Source organism: Annulohypoxylon truncatum (assembly GCF_022578515.1).
Source record: "Annulohypoxylon truncatum strain CBS 140777 unplaced genomic scaffold F4807scaffold_22, whole genome shotgun sequence".
Taxonomy (NCBI): Eukaryota; Fungi; Ascomycota; class Sordariomycetes; order Xylariales; family Hypoxylaceae; genus Annulohypoxylon; species Annulohypoxylon truncatum.
In genome coordinates, this window is record NW_025953808.1 from 390,858 (window position 1) to 406,037 (window position 15,180).

At 46.0% G+C, this 15,180-nt stretch overlaps 9 protein-coding genes across 9 annotated transcripts; 4 read left to right on the top strand and 5 right to left on the bottom strand.

Moving 5' to 3' along the window:
• Positions 1-32: 32 nt before the first annotated feature.
• F4807DRAFT_431334 (Aristolochene synthase from penicillium Roqueforti) lies at positions 33-1,443 on the bottom strand. Its single transcript, XM_047998485.1, has 3 exons — positions 959-1,443; positions 622-895; positions 33-552 (listed from the first exon to the last, which is right to left on the bottom strand). The coding sequence occupies exons 1-3, from the start codon at positions 1,209-1,211 to the stop codon at positions 126-128; spliced, it is 954 nt and encodes a 317-aa protein (XP_047852956.1). The 5' UTR covers positions 1,212-1,443; the 3' UTR covers positions 33-125.
• Positions 1,444-1,527: 84 nt separating this feature from the next.
• Positions 1,528-2,961, top strand: F4807DRAFT_431336 (uncharacterized protein). Its single transcript, XM_047998486.1, has 2 exons — positions 1,528-2,511; positions 2,586-2,961. The coding sequence occupies exons 1-2, from the start codon at positions 1,800-1,802 to the stop codon at positions 2,756-2,758; spliced, it is 885 nt and encodes a 294-aa protein (XP_047852957.1). The 5' UTR covers positions 1,528-1,799; the 3' UTR covers positions 2,759-2,961.
• A 95-nt stretch (positions 2,962-3,056) lies between these two features.
• F4807DRAFT_431339 (uncharacterized protein) lies at positions 3,057-4,666 on the bottom strand. The gene is made up of 5 exons (XM_047998487.1): positions 4,345-4,666; positions 3,909-4,281; positions 3,739-3,856; positions 3,577-3,678; positions 3,057-3,514 (listed from the first exon to the last, which is right to left on the bottom strand). Exons 1-5 carry the CDS (start codon positions 4,483-4,485, stop codon positions 3,310-3,312), a joined length of 939 nt encoding a protein of 312 aa, XP_047852958.1. The 5' UTR covers positions 4,486-4,666; the 3' UTR covers positions 3,057-3,309.
• Positions 4,667-4,972: 306 nt separating this feature from the next.
• F4807DRAFT_431341 (uncharacterized protein) lies at positions 4,973-6,609 on the top strand. Its single transcript, XM_047998488.1, has 3 exons — positions 4,973-5,244; positions 5,296-5,761; positions 5,821-6,609. Exons 1-3 carry the CDS (start codon positions 5,128-5,130, stop codon positions 6,567-6,569), a joined length of 1,332 nt encoding a protein of 443 aa, XP_047852959.1. The 5' UTR covers positions 4,973-5,127; the 3' UTR covers positions 6,570-6,609.
• A 140-nt stretch (positions 6,610-6,749) lies between these two features.
• On the bottom strand, positions 6,750-9,132 carry F4807DRAFT_431343 (putative cytochrome P450). The gene is made up of 6 exons (XM_047998489.1): positions 8,480-9,132; positions 8,296-8,421; positions 8,164-8,248; positions 8,044-8,112; positions 7,395-7,988; positions 6,750-7,340 (listed from the first exon to the last, which is right to left on the bottom strand). Exons 1-6 carry the CDS (start codon positions 8,696-8,698, stop codon positions 6,913-6,915), a joined length of 1,521 nt encoding a protein of 506 aa, XP_047852960.1. The 5' UTR covers positions 8,699-9,132; the 3' UTR covers positions 6,750-6,912.
• Positions 9,133-9,422: 290 nt separating this feature from the next.
• F4807DRAFT_431346 (uncharacterized protein) lies at positions 9,423-11,139 on the top strand. The gene is made up of 3 exons (XM_047998490.1): positions 9,423-10,232; positions 10,285-10,499; positions 10,567-11,139. Exons 1-3 carry the CDS (start codon positions 9,466-9,468, stop codon positions 10,839-10,841), a joined length of 1,257 nt encoding a protein of 418 aa, XP_047852961.1. The 5' UTR covers positions 9,423-9,465; the 3' UTR covers positions 10,842-11,139.
• F4807DRAFT_468693 (cytochrome P450) lies at positions 11,115-12,812 on the top strand (the record flags this gene model as incomplete). The annotated part of the gene is made up of 4 exons (XM_048002624.1): positions 11,115-11,255; positions 11,485-12,002; positions 12,048-12,170; positions 12,224-12,812. The coding sequence occupies 4 exons, from the start codon at positions 11,115-11,117 to the stop codon at positions 12,810-12,812; spliced, it is 1,371 nt and encodes a 456-aa protein (XP_047852962.1).
• F4807DRAFT_152188 (uncharacterized protein) lies at positions 12,229-14,115 on the bottom strand. The gene is made up of 2 exons (XM_047993221.1): positions 13,169-14,115; positions 12,229-13,096 (listed from the first exon to the last, which is right to left on the bottom strand). The coding sequence occupies exons 1-2, from the start codon at positions 13,938-13,940 to the stop codon at positions 12,918-12,920; spliced, it is 951 nt and encodes a 316-aa protein (XP_047852963.1). The 5' UTR covers positions 13,941-14,115; the 3' UTR covers positions 12,229-12,917.
• Positions 14,116-14,249: 134 nt separating this feature from the next.
• Positions 14,250-14,697, bottom strand: F4807DRAFT_461770 (dabb-domain-containing protein; the record flags this gene model as incomplete). The annotated part of the gene is made up of 3 exons (XM_048001729.1): positions 14,250-14,405; positions 14,462-14,572; positions 14,632-14,697. 3 exons carry the CDS (start codon positions 14,695-14,697, stop codon positions 14,250-14,252), a joined length of 333 nt encoding a protein of 110 aa, XP_047852964.1.
• Between the last annotated feature and the right edge of the window lie 483 nt (positions 14,698-15,180).

Here is a 15,180-nt window from a genome sequence, read left to right on the forward strand (position 1 = left end):
GGAGACATTTAATGTTGCACGAGACGGTGGGATTAATAACACAACATCAATTGTACCTAACAGAAATACCGTTTTCGTATATCTCGATCTACGATCTAACGTCTGCCATTGTGTGATATGTTCCGTTATGGGGAGTTCATCTGAGTCCCATACCTGCCAGTTGAACGGCTCCAAAGCTCATTACCGCTCATCTGGTATTCCAAAGCTTTTACGTACTTTTGTAGTGAACTACTGCAAGCCTCTTCGCTGCTCATCCGCTTCTTGACAAGTTCCTGGTGGATTAGCTCCCACTCCCTACACATAGACCAAAGAATACGTTTGGCAGCACTGGTTCCAATATTAATTTCCCCTGCTAGGACGGACACTGCAGAACAAAGAACACCTCCTTCCTCATGCGTAACCTTTGATGATGCCAACTCCTTTTCAAAACTGAATATGTCGTTTACGATTGATATGTGTCGCCCTACGTTTAGCTCTATCTCCCTCACAGAGTCAAGTTCATCGTTATCAAGATACAATCCCATACAGAACCTCATCAGAGCCGCAAGAAGACTGATTATCGTCAGTAATTTTATCTTCAAACCAACGTAATTCATGAAGCGACTTTGTTTTGCTACATACGCTTGGCCGACGTCGCCTTGGCGATATCGTAGGTAGGGACCCAGCTCCTTGACAGTCAGCCTCTCTGGGGATGTCTGAGCTCTCATGAACGTGAACACAGGCTCGAGTACGCCATTAGCAAGGCTTTCATTGCACTGTCGCATTTCTTCCCATATGCTGTACATCATCCATTCAACCGGAGAATTATGATTTGGCAGTGCTTCCCCCTTGCATAGTGGCATGAGATGCTCATTGTACGCAGCACCGTCTGACAGAGAAAGGTGTTCAAGTTGGTCTAGTTGAATTAGTACCTATGTACCTAGTTGCTAGTAAAATTTTTGAAGATTTTGTATCGTACCGTCAATGAGAAAGAGAATAGAGAGCAACTTGCAAGCAAGGCCGATTCTATCATCCAATGACTTCGGGAAATATGAGCATGTCGCATGTGAAAAGCCCGCCCTTACGAACTTCTTCCGCGCATCCTCATTTGGGAAGTCCCAATTCTCAAGAAACCATTGGTTGACGGATGTCGAGACTTCGGTGTATAAAGGGTGACATATTGGCACGAAAGTGCTAGCAGGGATTTCGTAGAGTTGTGAAATCGCAGCCATCTTACTATGATCTTTAGTCTGAATACCCACACATGACACTGCGAGGGACGTAGGTAGACTTGAATTATTATATTATCTAGGTGCATTGATGTTAGACCACTTTGTTATACGGAGGAGGTCCCGCAATGGCTATCGTCTCTTCGAACCGGGCAATGCCTAATCGAGGATTTCCGTGATAGGGCTATGGATTGTGCTTATACTGAATTCCGATTGATTGAGAATAGTCTTACTTACCAGCCTACCTAGGTGAGCAGTGTTCTGTTCAATAGCCCTCCCTTCACAAGTATTGTGGATGAGCCCCTTAACTCCGAGCACAACCTACCAATACCGATAGGTCCGCTACCTATAAAGTAAGGGGTAACACCAAAAAACGATCCAACTTCGCCCTTAATTAATTAGGTAGCCCTGTACCTACCTAGGTACCTCTTGTGCAACATTCTAGTGCTTATCTCTTCTATCTAGACAGTAAGATTACCTGTAACTAATACCTAATGGCCTTTTTACAACCTTCTAATATTGCAACTTCAACTTAACCCCTTCACTTTCTCTCCGCAGGCATACGACGGCAAGCGGCAAACGTTGAACATCATGGCATCCAAATCTGAGATCATGGGTTTGAAGTTCACGCCAACTACACACCATGCTCCTTATCCAGCGATCGATGTCAAACCCGGATCTCTGCCCTCGCCATTCAACGTGTGCATTGCAGGAGCAAGCCGAGACATCGGTGCTAACATAGCGTATTCTTTTGCTATAGCGGGCGCTACGGCGATTGGAATCTGCGCTCCTCCGGCAGAAATTGACGTATCCCCCATTCCTTCTAAGCTGCAAGAGTTGAACCCCTCCACACGTTTAATATACCTGCCATGCGACGTCACGCTGCCTTCGGAAGTTGAGGAGTTTTCTTCAAAGATTCGAAATGCGCTTGGCCATATCGACGTCTTGGTTTATAATGCTGGTTACTTTGGGCCATGGGAGACTCGTACTGCGAGTACTCCCCACGACTTCACTACTGCAATGAGCGTTAACTGCACTGGGCTCTATCTTTTTACCCATTTCATGCTTCCACTCTTGCAGAAGAGTGCATATGGGGCTGGTGCCGTCGTATCCATCTGTTCCACCGGAATGCATGCGACCGGAGGGCCAGGAACTAACACAGCATACGGCATCAGCAAACTAGCGCAATGTCGATTTATAGAAATGCTAGCCGCGACAGAACCCGATACCTTCACTGCTGCAGTAAACCCGGGGAATGTGAAGACAGCAATGGGCAAGGTCATTCCTCAGGAGCTCTTCAACGGTATGTCCTGCGCTCATATCCGTACCTAGGTAGCTATCTGTATTACATGCTTGCGATAGTAACCACGATCACAGCACTTCCTGACGATCCGAGACTTTGCGGCAGCTTCCTTGTCTGGCTTGTCAGAGAACGTAGAATGTGGCTAAGCGGACGATATTTATCATCCAATTGGGATGTAGATGAGCTCATGTCCAAGGAAGCTGAGGTTGTTGAGCACAATAAGCTGAAGATGCGAATGGTCTGGTGATTGAGAGGCGATTGTGTATTGCGTTTGGCTACCATTTCACTCATTGATTTCTCATTACTAGCACTGGCTTGTGACGCCTCCTTGTGCTTGTGGTACTGCTTTTTAACTAGGAAACCGGGCAGCGATTAAGACGATACTTCTCTTATATCATGTATCTCTCTGATAAGCGCACCAAGTTCGAGAAAAGTAAAGATCTTCATATAATAAGAACTATACCAAAAATAATTATGTTGGCTAACCTCCGGTATGTCTTAATTGCTGCCCGTTTTTCTAGTTAGAGCGCAGTGCCACAAGCATAAGGAGGCGTCACAAGCCAGTGCTAATAATACTGGATGAGAAACGAACTTGATCAAGATTGACAACGACCGCTAATCCAAATATCCGCCCTTACATCTACCTACCAACTCATACAAATGAAGGACCGAATCTCCGAGAAGTGCCTGGATTATAGCAAATCTTCAAGCCAGACGTTGACTTGACTCTTTGGCTTCAAACCCGCCCTAATACACATCGCAATGTGATCATTCTTACAAATAACCACATCCTCCTGTCTATTTTTGCGAATCCAATTGAATGAAATTTTGTCTGCTTAAATCCTCGGCCTGGTGTTTGTATGGCTTGGGTTTCAAGGTGATGCGGCCGTAAGTGTAAGCTCCAGTTTGGTTTGAGCTTCCGATTGTTCTGTTACCCTGCTTTCTGAATAAACATAAGCAGTACGGAACAGAAGAAGCTATGATGACGATGTACTGCTGCACTCTGAAGATAGATTATCAGTATAGTATACCTAAACAATATCGACATTTGACTATGTCACTAACACGGTCCAGATAAATATCGTAGCTTGAGCATAGTTGGAATTTTTTGTATTGCTGAAGAGGCTTGCGAATTCAACTGATTTTACGATGGCACATATGCCCGTGCTAGCAGTGGTTGTCAGTTACGTAGGTAGTCATCATGGAATAAGAGGGAGCATCACGAACAGAACACCCAAACCCATAAGGATGATCATTCCAATCTTCAAACGCATCTGCATATTCATAGACTTGAATATTAATGCCGGAAATAAAGCGAGAGAAAAGTCTGTCAGTACATCCCAAGCTATGAAGAATATTAGTACAGATATCTGTGTGACTTGAGGAGAACGGTGCACCTGTTTGGAAGTAGTTCCATCCGTCTACCACCACAGTATGATACTTAGCAAGGCATACTTGCGCCTCTGGCAAAGTGGAGTTCCAGAATACAGATACTGGGCTACACAACCCATATGACAGAGCCAGATCGACCACTAGAAAAACGACTTGGAGACCTATAATGGCAAAGAGGAACCATCTTCGGACCATTGTTATGCCTAAGATAGAAAGTAGTGTAAATGCGAAAGATATACGCCCAATTGCCTGGGCTATCAGAACAGGAATGCCAGACAAGAAGCTGTACTTGGAGGCAAGGATGGATCCCTCAGTCTCGCTCCCCATTCCATAATGGACCGAAGCCGTGATCAAGCCCGCTGCAGCTAGAGAAGCTAACTATTAGAGCATTGTTAGAAGACCAAGAGCCAAGAACGGCGATATTCAAATCGATAATCCTACCAGCGATATGAACATGAGCAAATCATCTAGGCCAATCGATCGCACAATGAAGAATCTAGTCCACGCTCTAGCCGCGAAGACAACGATTGAAAGACTAGCACCAACCCAATTCACCACATTTAGAGCCGTACCGCTAGCCATGATAGGTGCCTAAGTAGGAAATGACGGGCGCAGTGGCGTCTTCGAATGTTGGAGGTCGATGATGAATGCCTCCTAGACTCGAGCAAAGGTTCTGGGATAAGCTGACTATTAGTTATGGTCGAATAGCGTAGAGATTGAGACATGATCAACATGGCGGCAAGATATCTGCAATGGGGGCGAGGGGTGGCTTTGGGGCGGACCTACGCGTCTCAGACCACCGGCCGAAGTGACACAACCGTTACAAGCTTTTCCATAAGGCTGCGATTGATAAGTGACATGACCGGTATCATTGCGCGATAATGTAGGTGGCTTAGCTTACATGGTGGGCGACCAGAGGGTCTGTGTTCAAGTAAAGCCATGGTAATTGGAAGTAGATTAATTATGTTACGCAGAGCCTGCTTCGTATCTTACCAACTACGTTGAACAAATACTGCAGCACATTAATTATTATCATGCGAGTTTGATCCTAACGGCGAATCGTGTTCCGGCTGTATCCTGTTATGGCCTTCAAAAGCTCTCTGTGTTTGAAAATACTACGGCCGTTTACTTGGCTTCTTTCGAGTAATTTTACCCACGTATCGCAGCATTCAATACCTACCTACGTATTACCTCCGACGTGACTATGAGCTGGGCGCACGGTCAATGTTTGTGACTCTTCGGTGCAATAAAGACGGCATGTCCGTTGAGAACGTCCCGGCTACTACAGAGGACGGCACTCGGCCGCGACATTCTGCTTGCAATAACTGCCGTCTTAAAAAGGTACCTGCCATGATCAAACACAACGAAGAGATAGACTAATGATATGACAAGTTGAAATGTTCCGGGGACAGAAATGCATGTTCAGCTTGTGTCTCGAGCAAAACAGTATGTTTATATTCGACGCCGGCTTCTCAAGCAATCAAATCCAGACGCGAGACTCGAAAAAGCCGACGTAGGCTTTCTATAACTCGAGATAATGCTCCTTTGACTCCTGCGAGAGAAGATCCGCAGACGGATTCGGAGCCAACACAAGAACAGCCGCTGTCTAGCCACGCCATGACCCCCAACACTGGCCCCCTGTTAACGTCTCTCCCAACGGGGTTGGATAACAACGCGGGAGAACCGCATCTATCAGATATTTCGCAATTATCCAATAGTGATGAACAGCTTCTTGGCGCCAATTGGACTCCCAGTTCGTTAAGTTATGTGGACGAAATTATCAATGGCACCTCCGATGCAATTACTTGTGACAATGAAGACTACTCGGCTTTAGAACAAAGGGGTTTGCCTGTAGATGGTATGTCAACATTGAAACTAAAGTTTAGCCGCCCGCTTACTTGTTATTTACTATTACAGATGACCTCGATTTAAATGCCATTCCATCATCATCCTATCTTACGTTCCTTGGGCTTGCTGGGGCTTCGAATGACAGGAGTTCAACGGAAGTTTCGCAATTATCTTCAGAGAGTTCTACTCACCTTGCACCCCCTGAACAAGCCTTGAAACACTTTGATATGCAACTGCCATATGGCCCTTCCGATGTCGCCGCCACACCAACCTGCATATGCTTGGTAGATGTAGTCGATATTCTTGAGAAGTTGGAGGTCCTCGACGTTGAGGATCATCAAGCTTCCACGAACACGATCGATGGTATCCTTTCACTGAATAAGAATGCCATCGCCAAATGCAACTCAATGCTGGATTGCTCGAACTGTCGCTTGCTTTCAAGCCATGTAATGCTAGTTATCCTCATTGGTCGCAATCTTGTGCTACAGTTTGAACGACTTTTGTCGAAGTTGACTTCAACAGAGAGTCACAACTCCCATGCATATGGCAGCCATGGTATGTATAGTTGTGGTCAATTATGCACTGAGATGAGTACATCCCTTGGAAAATACTCCGTCGAAACTTCGGAAGAGTGGAAAGGCATGATGCATGCGTTAGGAGTCATACAGGGAAAGTCCCTGGGGATATTTCTAGAACGCGTGAGAAGCACTGCTACGTATAGGAACTGGATGGCGCATCGGTGCATCCTGGAAAGACTAGAACCACGGTATCATAGTACGATGAGATCTCTACAGAGCTGTAACTTGACTTCAACGTAGGCGCTTTTAATAGGATAAACACACACACGCATATTTTGACCTCATAAAACTGTGCCATAGGAAGCCAATCCGAATCAGTGTAATGTTACGGAATTAGCGAAAGGCGTAACAAACAAACCTACACCGAAATTCGATCTAATACCACACCTCTGAAAAAAGGTTAACAATAATTATCAAGGCGTGAGAATGATACATGAACGTATACTGCACTTGTACACCTAGGTAGGTTATGTATGAATAAGGAGAGTACCGGCTTAGCTACCTAAGCAATCCTGCTCAGGTGTCATGTAATTAAATACTGCATCTGAAAATCTATCCGATGACCTCTCGCCGCAACATCTACCTAGCCAACTCTGATGTGTTTATGCCTTCTTCTTAGGCAGATCAATGCATTCTGATTTGGCAGGAGTTGTGTTTCCACACCTATACTTTGTGGCCTCTCTTTTTTTGTCTCTGGAAACCTGAAGTCATAATTAAGGAGTAAGTAGGCCATGATCATTTTGATCTCATGCGACGCGAAGAACCGACCGGGGCAGGCATGACGACCGTATCCGAACGCCATACTCCTTAGATTGCTCGCTGCATATTGGTCACGAGTACCGACCCGCTCATGTGTCTTCACGAATCTTAGCCCATCAAACTGATGCGGATGGGGATATATGTCCGGGTCCATAGATATTGCTTGCGCTGGAACTCCGACGGTGGTCCCCTTTGGGATAGTGAATCCATCCGAGAGAGTTGTTCTCTTCGTGATGATTCGTTCAAACGTAACTGAATGTTATGATTAGCATGTCGTGAAATTCGGCTTCTTGAAGATCTACCGACCTAAGAGAAGCGGGTTGAACCTTTGGCTTTCCTTCATAATACTGTCCATTTTCTCTAGCTTCACCAGAGATTGTTTGTTAATCTCACCTTTCTCTCCAATAACATCATGTAACTCAGATCGCAAAATTTCGATGTACTCTGGATGAGTACACAGGTCGTAAAGCAGCTGTGCCGGCGCCGCCGCGCTAGTGTGAATAGCTGCAAAACTTAGTTTGAGTTGGATCTTAGATATAAAGTTCTTCTCCTTTTCTTCCCCCTTGGCTTCGTCAACCATCCACTGGAGAAAGTCTTCGGGCCTTTTTTCTTGTTTAGGAAGACTCTCTCTTCGTTCCAATATAGGAATGATGACCTTTCGAGCGGTTTCGTGATGTCTTGCGATTTTCTTGAGTTCCGGTAAAAATCTCGAGACTAGGGGTCGCAACAATTTCGGAATTGCCTTGATCTTCTGAGCCAGCACAAACCCGTCCTCGGCAAAGTGTATGGTTGAAGCGATCCATTCTGGATGCCTGCTTAATTCGAGTCCTCCAAACATTCGACTTGATACCCTAGCGACAATGGTCACAAATCTTTCAGCTATAGGAACTTCAATCCACTCTAAAATTCGCAATCAGTTTTCATCTACTACAGAGCGTGTGCAGTGGATATGTACCATCAGACGAAGGTAATACATCTAGGAAGGAGTCTTCTATTTCCTCTCCTACTGAAGGTAAAATGCCATCTACATTTTGTTAGTACTAGTAAAACCTTACGAGGCGCTGGCTTAACATACTTATATTCATGTTAAGTTGAGTCTTGGCTACTCGCGGATGCAGGGTGGATCTGTCTCCCATAGTCGTATATCGGCCCTCAAACATCTTCGTTTCATCAGCATAATTCAGCAATGTCGATTCGGAGGATTGACCTCGAAGAAGGTGCCCACGAAGTCGCAGTCTTCCACCGCAGCGCTCTTCAGCTCTTCAACATATTGTGGTGGGATCATCAATCGCTCACCCAGAGGGCTCGGAATATAAAATGGCCTTCCCTTATACTATAGTATAACTGTTATCAGGGCAAAGACTCAGTGTTCCAATTCGCTGTAGTCTTACCTTAGCATAGCCCCTTAGCAACACCTCTTTGGCATTTCTCCGAAATTCTTCTCTAGCTTCTGCGAGAGTTACATTTCCCTCAATTCCGGCTATCGGTACACCAGGGATGTATTCTTGCTTCTTGTTGCCCTTGTATAGGTAGGATACCACTGTTGTGAGGAGAATAATAATGCAAGGCGTAAAAAATACACTTCCAAAAAAGGATTCGTAGGATTCCATTGTTACTCCTCAGGCTAATCTAAATAGAGATGAATGTCTAAGGGGGTTCATCATCTGCCTCACGCCACCATGCAGTATATTTACGTGGTATTTATAGTATACCACGCTGAGGCGCAAGGCAGATATAATCTCGTGTCTTAAGTCAACGGAGTGCAGTGGCTCCCAATCATTCTTTTCAGCCGGCCGGGGATTGCCTTATCCGGCAGTCAAGCTGACGATGCTTGCCCACTTGTCTGTGTGCTACGTAGTCAGCAGATACTTGCCCCTATTTTGAATGAATGAGTTGGAACAAAGGATGAATATTGAACCCATTTTTGACCATGGAATAAGTGGTAAGTATTGCAATACTTGAAGAGATGGATCGAAAATACTTCTGCTAACTTGGAATTCCCTTGGAACTCATCTTTTCGTCTTTTTTTGTAGGTGGTTTTTCGATTGTAGACTTCGACATTCAATATGAAGAGTCAAAGTACGTACCTTTATCTACTCTGCACCCTTTCAGTTGTTGTCCGGGGCTCGCTCGATCCGGTTCTGAACGAAGGCTGCCAAGAACTCAGTTCACGTTTCCCCAATCAAACCTACTGGCCCGGAAGTGACAAATACGCAAATGAAACTTCAAGTATGTGTGCAGTGGGCATAAGACGTGCATACAATATTAGGGGAAGCTAATCTGAAAGCACGTAGGTTATTGGTCGAGGTCAACAGTGACCACCCCGTTCTGCGTCTTCACTCCAGAGAGCGCCAATGACGTTTCGGCAGCTGTCGTCATGTTAGGTCGTACGCAGACACAGTTTGCAGTGAGGAGCGGCGGTCATATGCCTGTTAAAGGGGCTGCGGGAACCAATGAGGGCGTCTTAATCGCTATGACGAAGATGAATTCGATGACCTTGTCTGCTGATGGCAGTATCGCAAGCATAGGACCGGGCCTAAGATGGGACGATGTTTATAACTGGATTGTTGACAAAGGCCGCATTGTGCTAGGCGGTCGCTATGCTTCAGTGGGAGTTTCAGGTGTACTACTCGGCGGCGGCTTAAGCCACTTCAGCGGAACGTACGGTTGGGCGGCCAATAACGTGGCGAACTTCGAAGTTGTTCTAGCTAACGGAACCATTGTAAATGCCAACTCCACAAGTAACCCAGACCTGTTCTGGGCACTGAAGGGAAGCTCCAGCAACTACGGTATCGTCACACGTTTTGACCTCAAAACATATCCCTCATCCTTGGTATATGCGGGTACTATCTCCTACAATGAAAATAAGGTCGCAGATTTCTTGCAAGCATTTGAAAACTGGCTAGGTCCAGGCGGAGGCATACATGATAATGGTGCTGCCATTGTTCCGGCTCTATTCATTTACCCCGAGCAACAGAGTGTACAAGGCAACATCGCAGTTTTGCAAAACAACTACACCCTTAACCAAACAGTGCCGAAGTCTTTGCAAGGATTTGTCAATATATCAACTTCAAGCACCGCGCATGTAAGGACATATCCTGATTTTCTCACGGAGAGTCTCATATATGGTAACGACAGCATGAGGTTAGTTCTCTAGCCACCCATTAACTCTAAAATTTCCGTTGATTATGACCAGGAATACGTTCTATTGCACATCGCTGCTTGCGACAACCGAAGCCGTTCGACTTATAAATCAAACCGTTACCCCGCTAGCTCTTTCAATGCTAAAAGGCGTACGAAACAGCTTCGTAGGGCTTTCCATGCAGCCTATCACTCAATCTCATCTGAAAGCAGCAAGAAACGCGGGCGGAGACGCAATCGACTTAGACCCTAACGATGGTGACTTCATAGGTGTGTTCGCTCTTACATTTGCGCGATAATGAAGTTGGCCTTGATTAATAACACATTATATCCACAGCCTTCAATATTGCCACAGAACATTCAGACGTGGAAGATGACATAACAGTTACCGCATTCAATACCGCAGCCCTCCGCGCTCTCGATACTGCGACAAAAGCCGCAAATATATATTATCCTTTTCTGTTTCTAAATGATGCTGGAGCAGGCGAGCAAGTGTTCCCCTTGTATGGCAAAGGAAATAGTTTAACTCGGATGAAGTCAATTCGAGGAACATATGATCCTAGTGGGATATTTCAGGATTTGATGCCCGGTGGTTTTAAACTGGGAGCGTGATCTGTATGCCTTTTCTTCCCATCTTACGTACCCAGCACTCAGCTTAGCTCAGATTCCCAATGTAACCGAGAACCCATCTCCTTTTCTCCTCATTTCTTAACCGTGGTTTCTTCGGGTTGGTCAAAGATGGTAATTTCCGGGTAGGATAGACATTAGATATAAAGAACCAAAGGGAAGATATAGACAATCTTGATTTTTCTCTTCTCTTTTTAGCTACCTACGTATACTACTTCTATAGATACTATTCAAACTGAGATGGACGCTGGACTTGTGATGTCTTATCCGTCTATTAGCTCCCTTGCTTATTATTTTGCCTTTATCATTCTTGCTTACTCCATCTGGCGCGTCCTTTACAATGTGTATTTCCATCCGCTAGCATGTTTCCCCGGTCCATTAATTGCAAGAGCATCCCTGGTAAGACTTGGAACCTTAATCAACACTACAAAATATTGATCGTACGAGTTATGGCGAATCTATTATTCTATGAGTGGACATCTCCATATCGCTATTCAACACCAGCATGAAAAATATGGTAGATCTTCACACCTCGCACATACTATAAATCACGTACCTCGACTAATTTCACCTACTAGGCCACGTGTTCCGGGTATCACCCAACGAGCTTTCATTCTCATCCGTACAGTCGTGGACCGACATTTATAATCCACTGCGGAGTCGCAATGCGACGTGTATTAAGAGTGAGTTCTACGATATTTACGGCAATGGCTTCAACACGCTGTGCATCGGCAGCGAACGTAACCCATCGCGGCATAGTGAGATGAAAAAGACACTCTCACTAGGCTTCTCAACGAAAGCCTTAGAGCAGCAGGAGCACATAATACACTTATGTGTGGACAAGTTCGTGGAAGCCGTCGGGAGGCTTGGGTCGAAGCAAGAGGGGGTAAACATGACGGATTGGTACGAGATGATAGGTTTTGATATCATGGGAGAGATGGTTTTTGGGGAGTCATTCCACAGTATTGAGCAGGAAAAACCTCATTTCTGGTCGCAACTTATCGAGAAACACCTTTTCTACGTGACGCTGCTGGATAATTTGAGCCGATATCCTTTGATCCGAAAAATCGGACAAGCCTTGCTCCCTAAGTTCACCGTCAGTATTCGAGATAAGCATGTCGGGTTTAGTAGACGTCAGGTTCAAAAGTGAGTTACCTAACAAAGCGGAATTCTCAACGTTCTTGTTAACAGTTTGGCTTTAAGGAGATTGAAGACCAAAGATGCGCGCAATGATATCCTCACGAATATCATCAGCCAAGTTGAGAATGGGGAAATGTCACTCGAGCAGTTAACAGCACATTCTTCAACTCTCGTGTATGTTTACCTATCTACTATTATTCGGAGGCTCTCGCACTCACTTGTGGTAGGATTGCAGGAGGAGAAACTGTCTCTACATTTCTCATTGGCGTAACTTATCACCTACTAAAAAATCCTAAGACTTTGCAAAAGGTGTCAGCCTTGATTCGACAAGAGTTTGTCGAATATTCCACCATCACAGCAGCATCAGCAAAACAGATCCCTTACTTACAAGCCGTTATTAACGAGGGGCTGCGTATATATCCTCCGGGGTCTCAAGGCTTCCCCCGAATCTCTCCTGGGGCTAAGATAGACGGACACTGGGTTCCAAAAGGCACCGAGATATACACCAGCGGCTGGACCATCACTCACAGCCCGGAATACTTTACGGAACCTAATCAATTCATTCCTGAACGGTGGTTATCCAATGATACCAAAGATAATAGGGACGCAAGTCAACCGTTTTTGTTGGGGCCCCGCGCTTGTCTAGGACGAAATCTGGCATACGTTGAGATGAATGTGATATTGGCAAAGCTTCTCTGGCGTTACAACATGTCCCTTGTTAATACGGAATTGGATTGGGACCAAGAAAATCACCTCCATGTTATGTGGTGGAAACCAGAGTTATGGGTAAGGTTTGAAGATCGGATGGAATCATAGATAGGTCATGTTTCCAACAGGTAAGGAGTAGCTACAATGTGATAGCTACCAAGGTATCCGTTGAGTGCGTAGATAGAATACTGGCTTTACGCCAGATTGAATCCATCATATAGCCATTCGAAATTTCAGCAAATCCTTCTCAACAATTTCCTTATGTTTGGAAAGCAACTCCTCGACATCCCAAGTAGCAGACAGAAGTCGACCGTTCATCCAGCGCCTCTTCTCCTTCTCAGCACAAAGCCAAACACAGAACCCCCCGCACAGTGCAGGACTATCAATCAAATCTGAACCCATATTAGCACCTAAGTAGGTAGTAACTATTCGTCTAAGTGATAGGAGTATGAAATAAAACTTACATGGCGCGAACTCCTCCGGTGCCTGCATCGCCATCTCCGTCAGCACGGCACCAGGATGGACCGCGACAGCTAACACGCCTTCTTTGCCATACTGCTCCGCGACCATCTCCACGAGCCGCAGTTGCGCCATCTTGCTAACGCAGTACCCCGTATTCGCGATCGGGCCCCGCGTGATCAGCGCCGCCATCGCGCTCACCACGATGAAAGCTCCTGCCCCTGCCCCCTCTCCTCCATCACCATCACCAACACCAACACTAGTAGCACCATCTCGTCTCAGCAACGGCAAGAACCAATGCGCCACGTGGTACGCGCCCAAGTAGTTAACGTCAACGCAAGTCCGGAAATCAGCGGGCTCGCCGTCGTCAATGCGTAAGGTCACCGGGCCCGAGAACCCCGCGTTAAAGACGACGGCGTCGAGGCGCGGGATCTGAGCGCGGACCATGCGGGCTAGGTCCGCTACCTCAGAGCTCGATGCCAAGTCAACCGAGGAGATGGTAACGGATGCCCCTGGGTTAGAATTCAGGGTCCGCGCTTTGGCCGCTACACTTCCCAGGAGGGTCTGCGATGATGGGCGTCCGGCTAGGATGATTCTGTGGGCGCCGGCAGCTGCGTACGCGTATGCTATGTGTTCGCCGATGCCGCGGCTGGCGCCTATGATACAGACGCTGTAGTTAGGGTGTAAGCGTAGCTTCGAGGGTTCGATGAATTCGTATAAAGACGTATGATGCCTTTTTACGAATTCGAGGACGTTTTTGACGTTATCTTGATCCATTTATCCCTCAGTCTTTTGGATATTGTTGCACGCAAATGGTTTCTTTCGGAGTGGTTTATCAGCTCTATTACATACTACATACTAGGTAGGTGTCTCGCTATCTGCGCGTTGTGTTATCATGCACGTAGCGGACCAATATATAGCTTCTGTGCGGACTTAAGGCCTCTTAAATTCCGTTCACCGCAGTCAATCAATCACCTTTGACCAGTGTTCAGCGTAAATATTTGTAAGAGTGGTAGTACGCGACATATTGGTCCTTCATCGCAGTAAAGAGCCAATGAATCTATACGTTGAAAGTTTTCAAAGCATCTAGAATTCTCCTTCAGAATAGTCTACAACAATGACTTTCTCTATGAAGGGTCCTGCGAAAGTCTTGAACTCTGCATGAAAAGGGTCAGTGTTGACGTAATAATCGCGATCTTCCAGCGACTCGAACTCGGCGACGAAGGCGTGAGTGATGCCGTGCTGTAAAATTTGTTACCGACACTAATCTTCATATGTATAAGTAGCATCGCAGATACCTGTACTCCCTCAGGGGAGTTATCCTTGCCACCGGTGAGTGATTTGATGTATGGTTTATTTGACGTAGCATGGATACAGCCGTCTTTTAGGCCAAGCATTCGTGAGGAAAGCTACCAAAATCAGTCCTAATACGTAGTAGACGTTACGAACCAACATAATGACAACGTACCTCCTTCACGGCTTCGGCGGTGGCATTAGCCTTGAACTGAAATAGGACCAAATGTTTCACGGTCATGATGTTGTGCGAAGGAAAAATATGTATTGATGATGAATCTTGAGAATGACACGGGCGGATTTGGTGAGAAGATGAAAAAGGGGGCGGGGTTGCAGTACCGGAGGACCCTTGGTGGCATAATAACCCCGCGTTTAGCCGAAACTGTACCTATTTTGAACCGATCAGCTCCCGTAAACGCGCGCGGTAGCTCCCGCGGCTTGCAAAGCAAGCTCCGTATACGGATTACGTCGTGTAACGGATGCCCTCCGTACCTCCGTAGGTACGCCGAAACAAACCGTCGTTTAACTCAGCCTTAAGATATAATTAGATTATTCGCACTGAGTGCCCCGTCTAATCCTCTAGTTTTATGACCTTCGACGGTATGTGCTCCGGCGTGTACCAATCGTACAGGCTGATATGGTGCGACGGTGCGACTTGCTTAACACTCCGTCATCTGCCGTGTCACATTGCACATGTCGCACATCATGTCTAACACGGATTTCA

Bases quoted from the DNA above. Each gene is read 5' to 3' on its own strand.
- F4807DRAFT_431334 (XM_047998485.1), bottom strand. From the start codon at position 1,211: ATGGCTGCGATTTCACAACTCTACGAAATCCCTGCTAGCACTTTCGTG. The intron at 896-958 runs GTACGATACAAA...TAATTCAACTAG, and splicing joins TATTCTCTTTCTCATTGACG to ACCAACTTGAACACCTTTCT. The intron at 553-621 runs GTATGTAGCAAA...GACGATAATCAG, and splicing joins CAAGGCGACGTCGGCCAAGC to TCTTCTTGCGGCTCTGATGA.
- F4807DRAFT_152188 (XM_047993221.1), bottom strand. From the start codon at position 13,940: ATGGATCAAGATAACGTCAAAAACGTCCTCGAATTCGTAAAAAGGCAT. The intron at 13,097-13,168 runs GTAAGTTTTATT...ATATGGGTTCAG, and splicing joins ACCGGAGGAGTTCGCGCCAT to ATTTGATTGATAGTCCTGCA.
- F4807DRAFT_431343 (XM_047998489.1), bottom strand. From the start codon at position 8,698: ATGGAATCCTACGAATCCTTTTTTGGAAGTGTATTTTTTACGCCTTGC. The intron at 7,989-8,043 runs GTACATATCCAC...TGCGAATTTTAG, and splicing joins TGTATTACCTTCGTCTGATG to AGTGGATTGAAGTTCCTATA. The intron at 7,341-7,394 runs GTCGGTAGATCT...CATAACATTCAG, and splicing joins GTTCAACCCGCTTCTCTTAG to TTACGTTTGAACGAATCATC.
- F4807DRAFT_431346 (XM_047998490.1), top strand. From the start codon at position 9,466: ATGTTAGGTCGTACGCAGACACAGTTTGCAGTGAGGAGCGGCGGTCAT. The intron at 10,233-10,284 runs GTTAGTTCTCTA...GATTATGACCAG, and splicing joins TATGGTAACGACAGCATGAG to GAATACGTTCTATTGCACAT. The intron at 10,500-10,566 runs GTGTGTTCGCTC...TTATATCCACAG, and splicing joins TAACGATGGTGACTTCATAG to CCTTCAATATTGCCACAGAA.
- F4807DRAFT_431339 (XM_047998487.1), bottom strand. From the start codon at position 4,485: ATGGCTAGCGGTACGGCTCTAAATGTGGTGAATTGGGTTGGTGCTAGT. The intron at 3,857-3,908 runs GTGCACCGTTCT...TATTCTTCATAG, and splicing joins ATGGAACTACTTCCAAACAG to CTTGGGATGTACTGACAGAC. The intron at 3,515-3,576 runs GTTAGTGACATA...ATCTATCTTCAG, and splicing joins ACGATATTTATCTGGACCGT to AGTGCAGCAGTACATCGTCA.
- F4807DRAFT_431336 (XM_047998486.1), top strand. From the start codon at position 1,800: ATGGCATCCAAATCTGAGATCATGGGTTTGAAGTTCACGCCAACTACA. The intron at 2,512-2,585 runs GTATGTCCTGCG...CCACGATCACAG, and splicing joins TCCTCAGGAGCTCTTCAACG to CACTTCCTGACGATCCGAGA.
- F4807DRAFT_431341 (XM_047998488.1), top strand. From the start codon at position 5,128: ATGTTTGTGACTCTTCGGTGCAATAAAGACGGCATGTCCGTTGAGAAC. The intron at 5,245-5,295 runs GTACCTGCCATG...TGATATGACAAG, and splicing joins ATAACTGCCGTCTTAAAAAG to TTGAAATGTTCCGGGGACAG. The intron at 5,762-5,820 runs GTATGTCAACAT...TTACTATTACAG, and splicing joins AAGGGGTTTGCCTGTAGATG to ATGACCTCGATTTAAATGCC.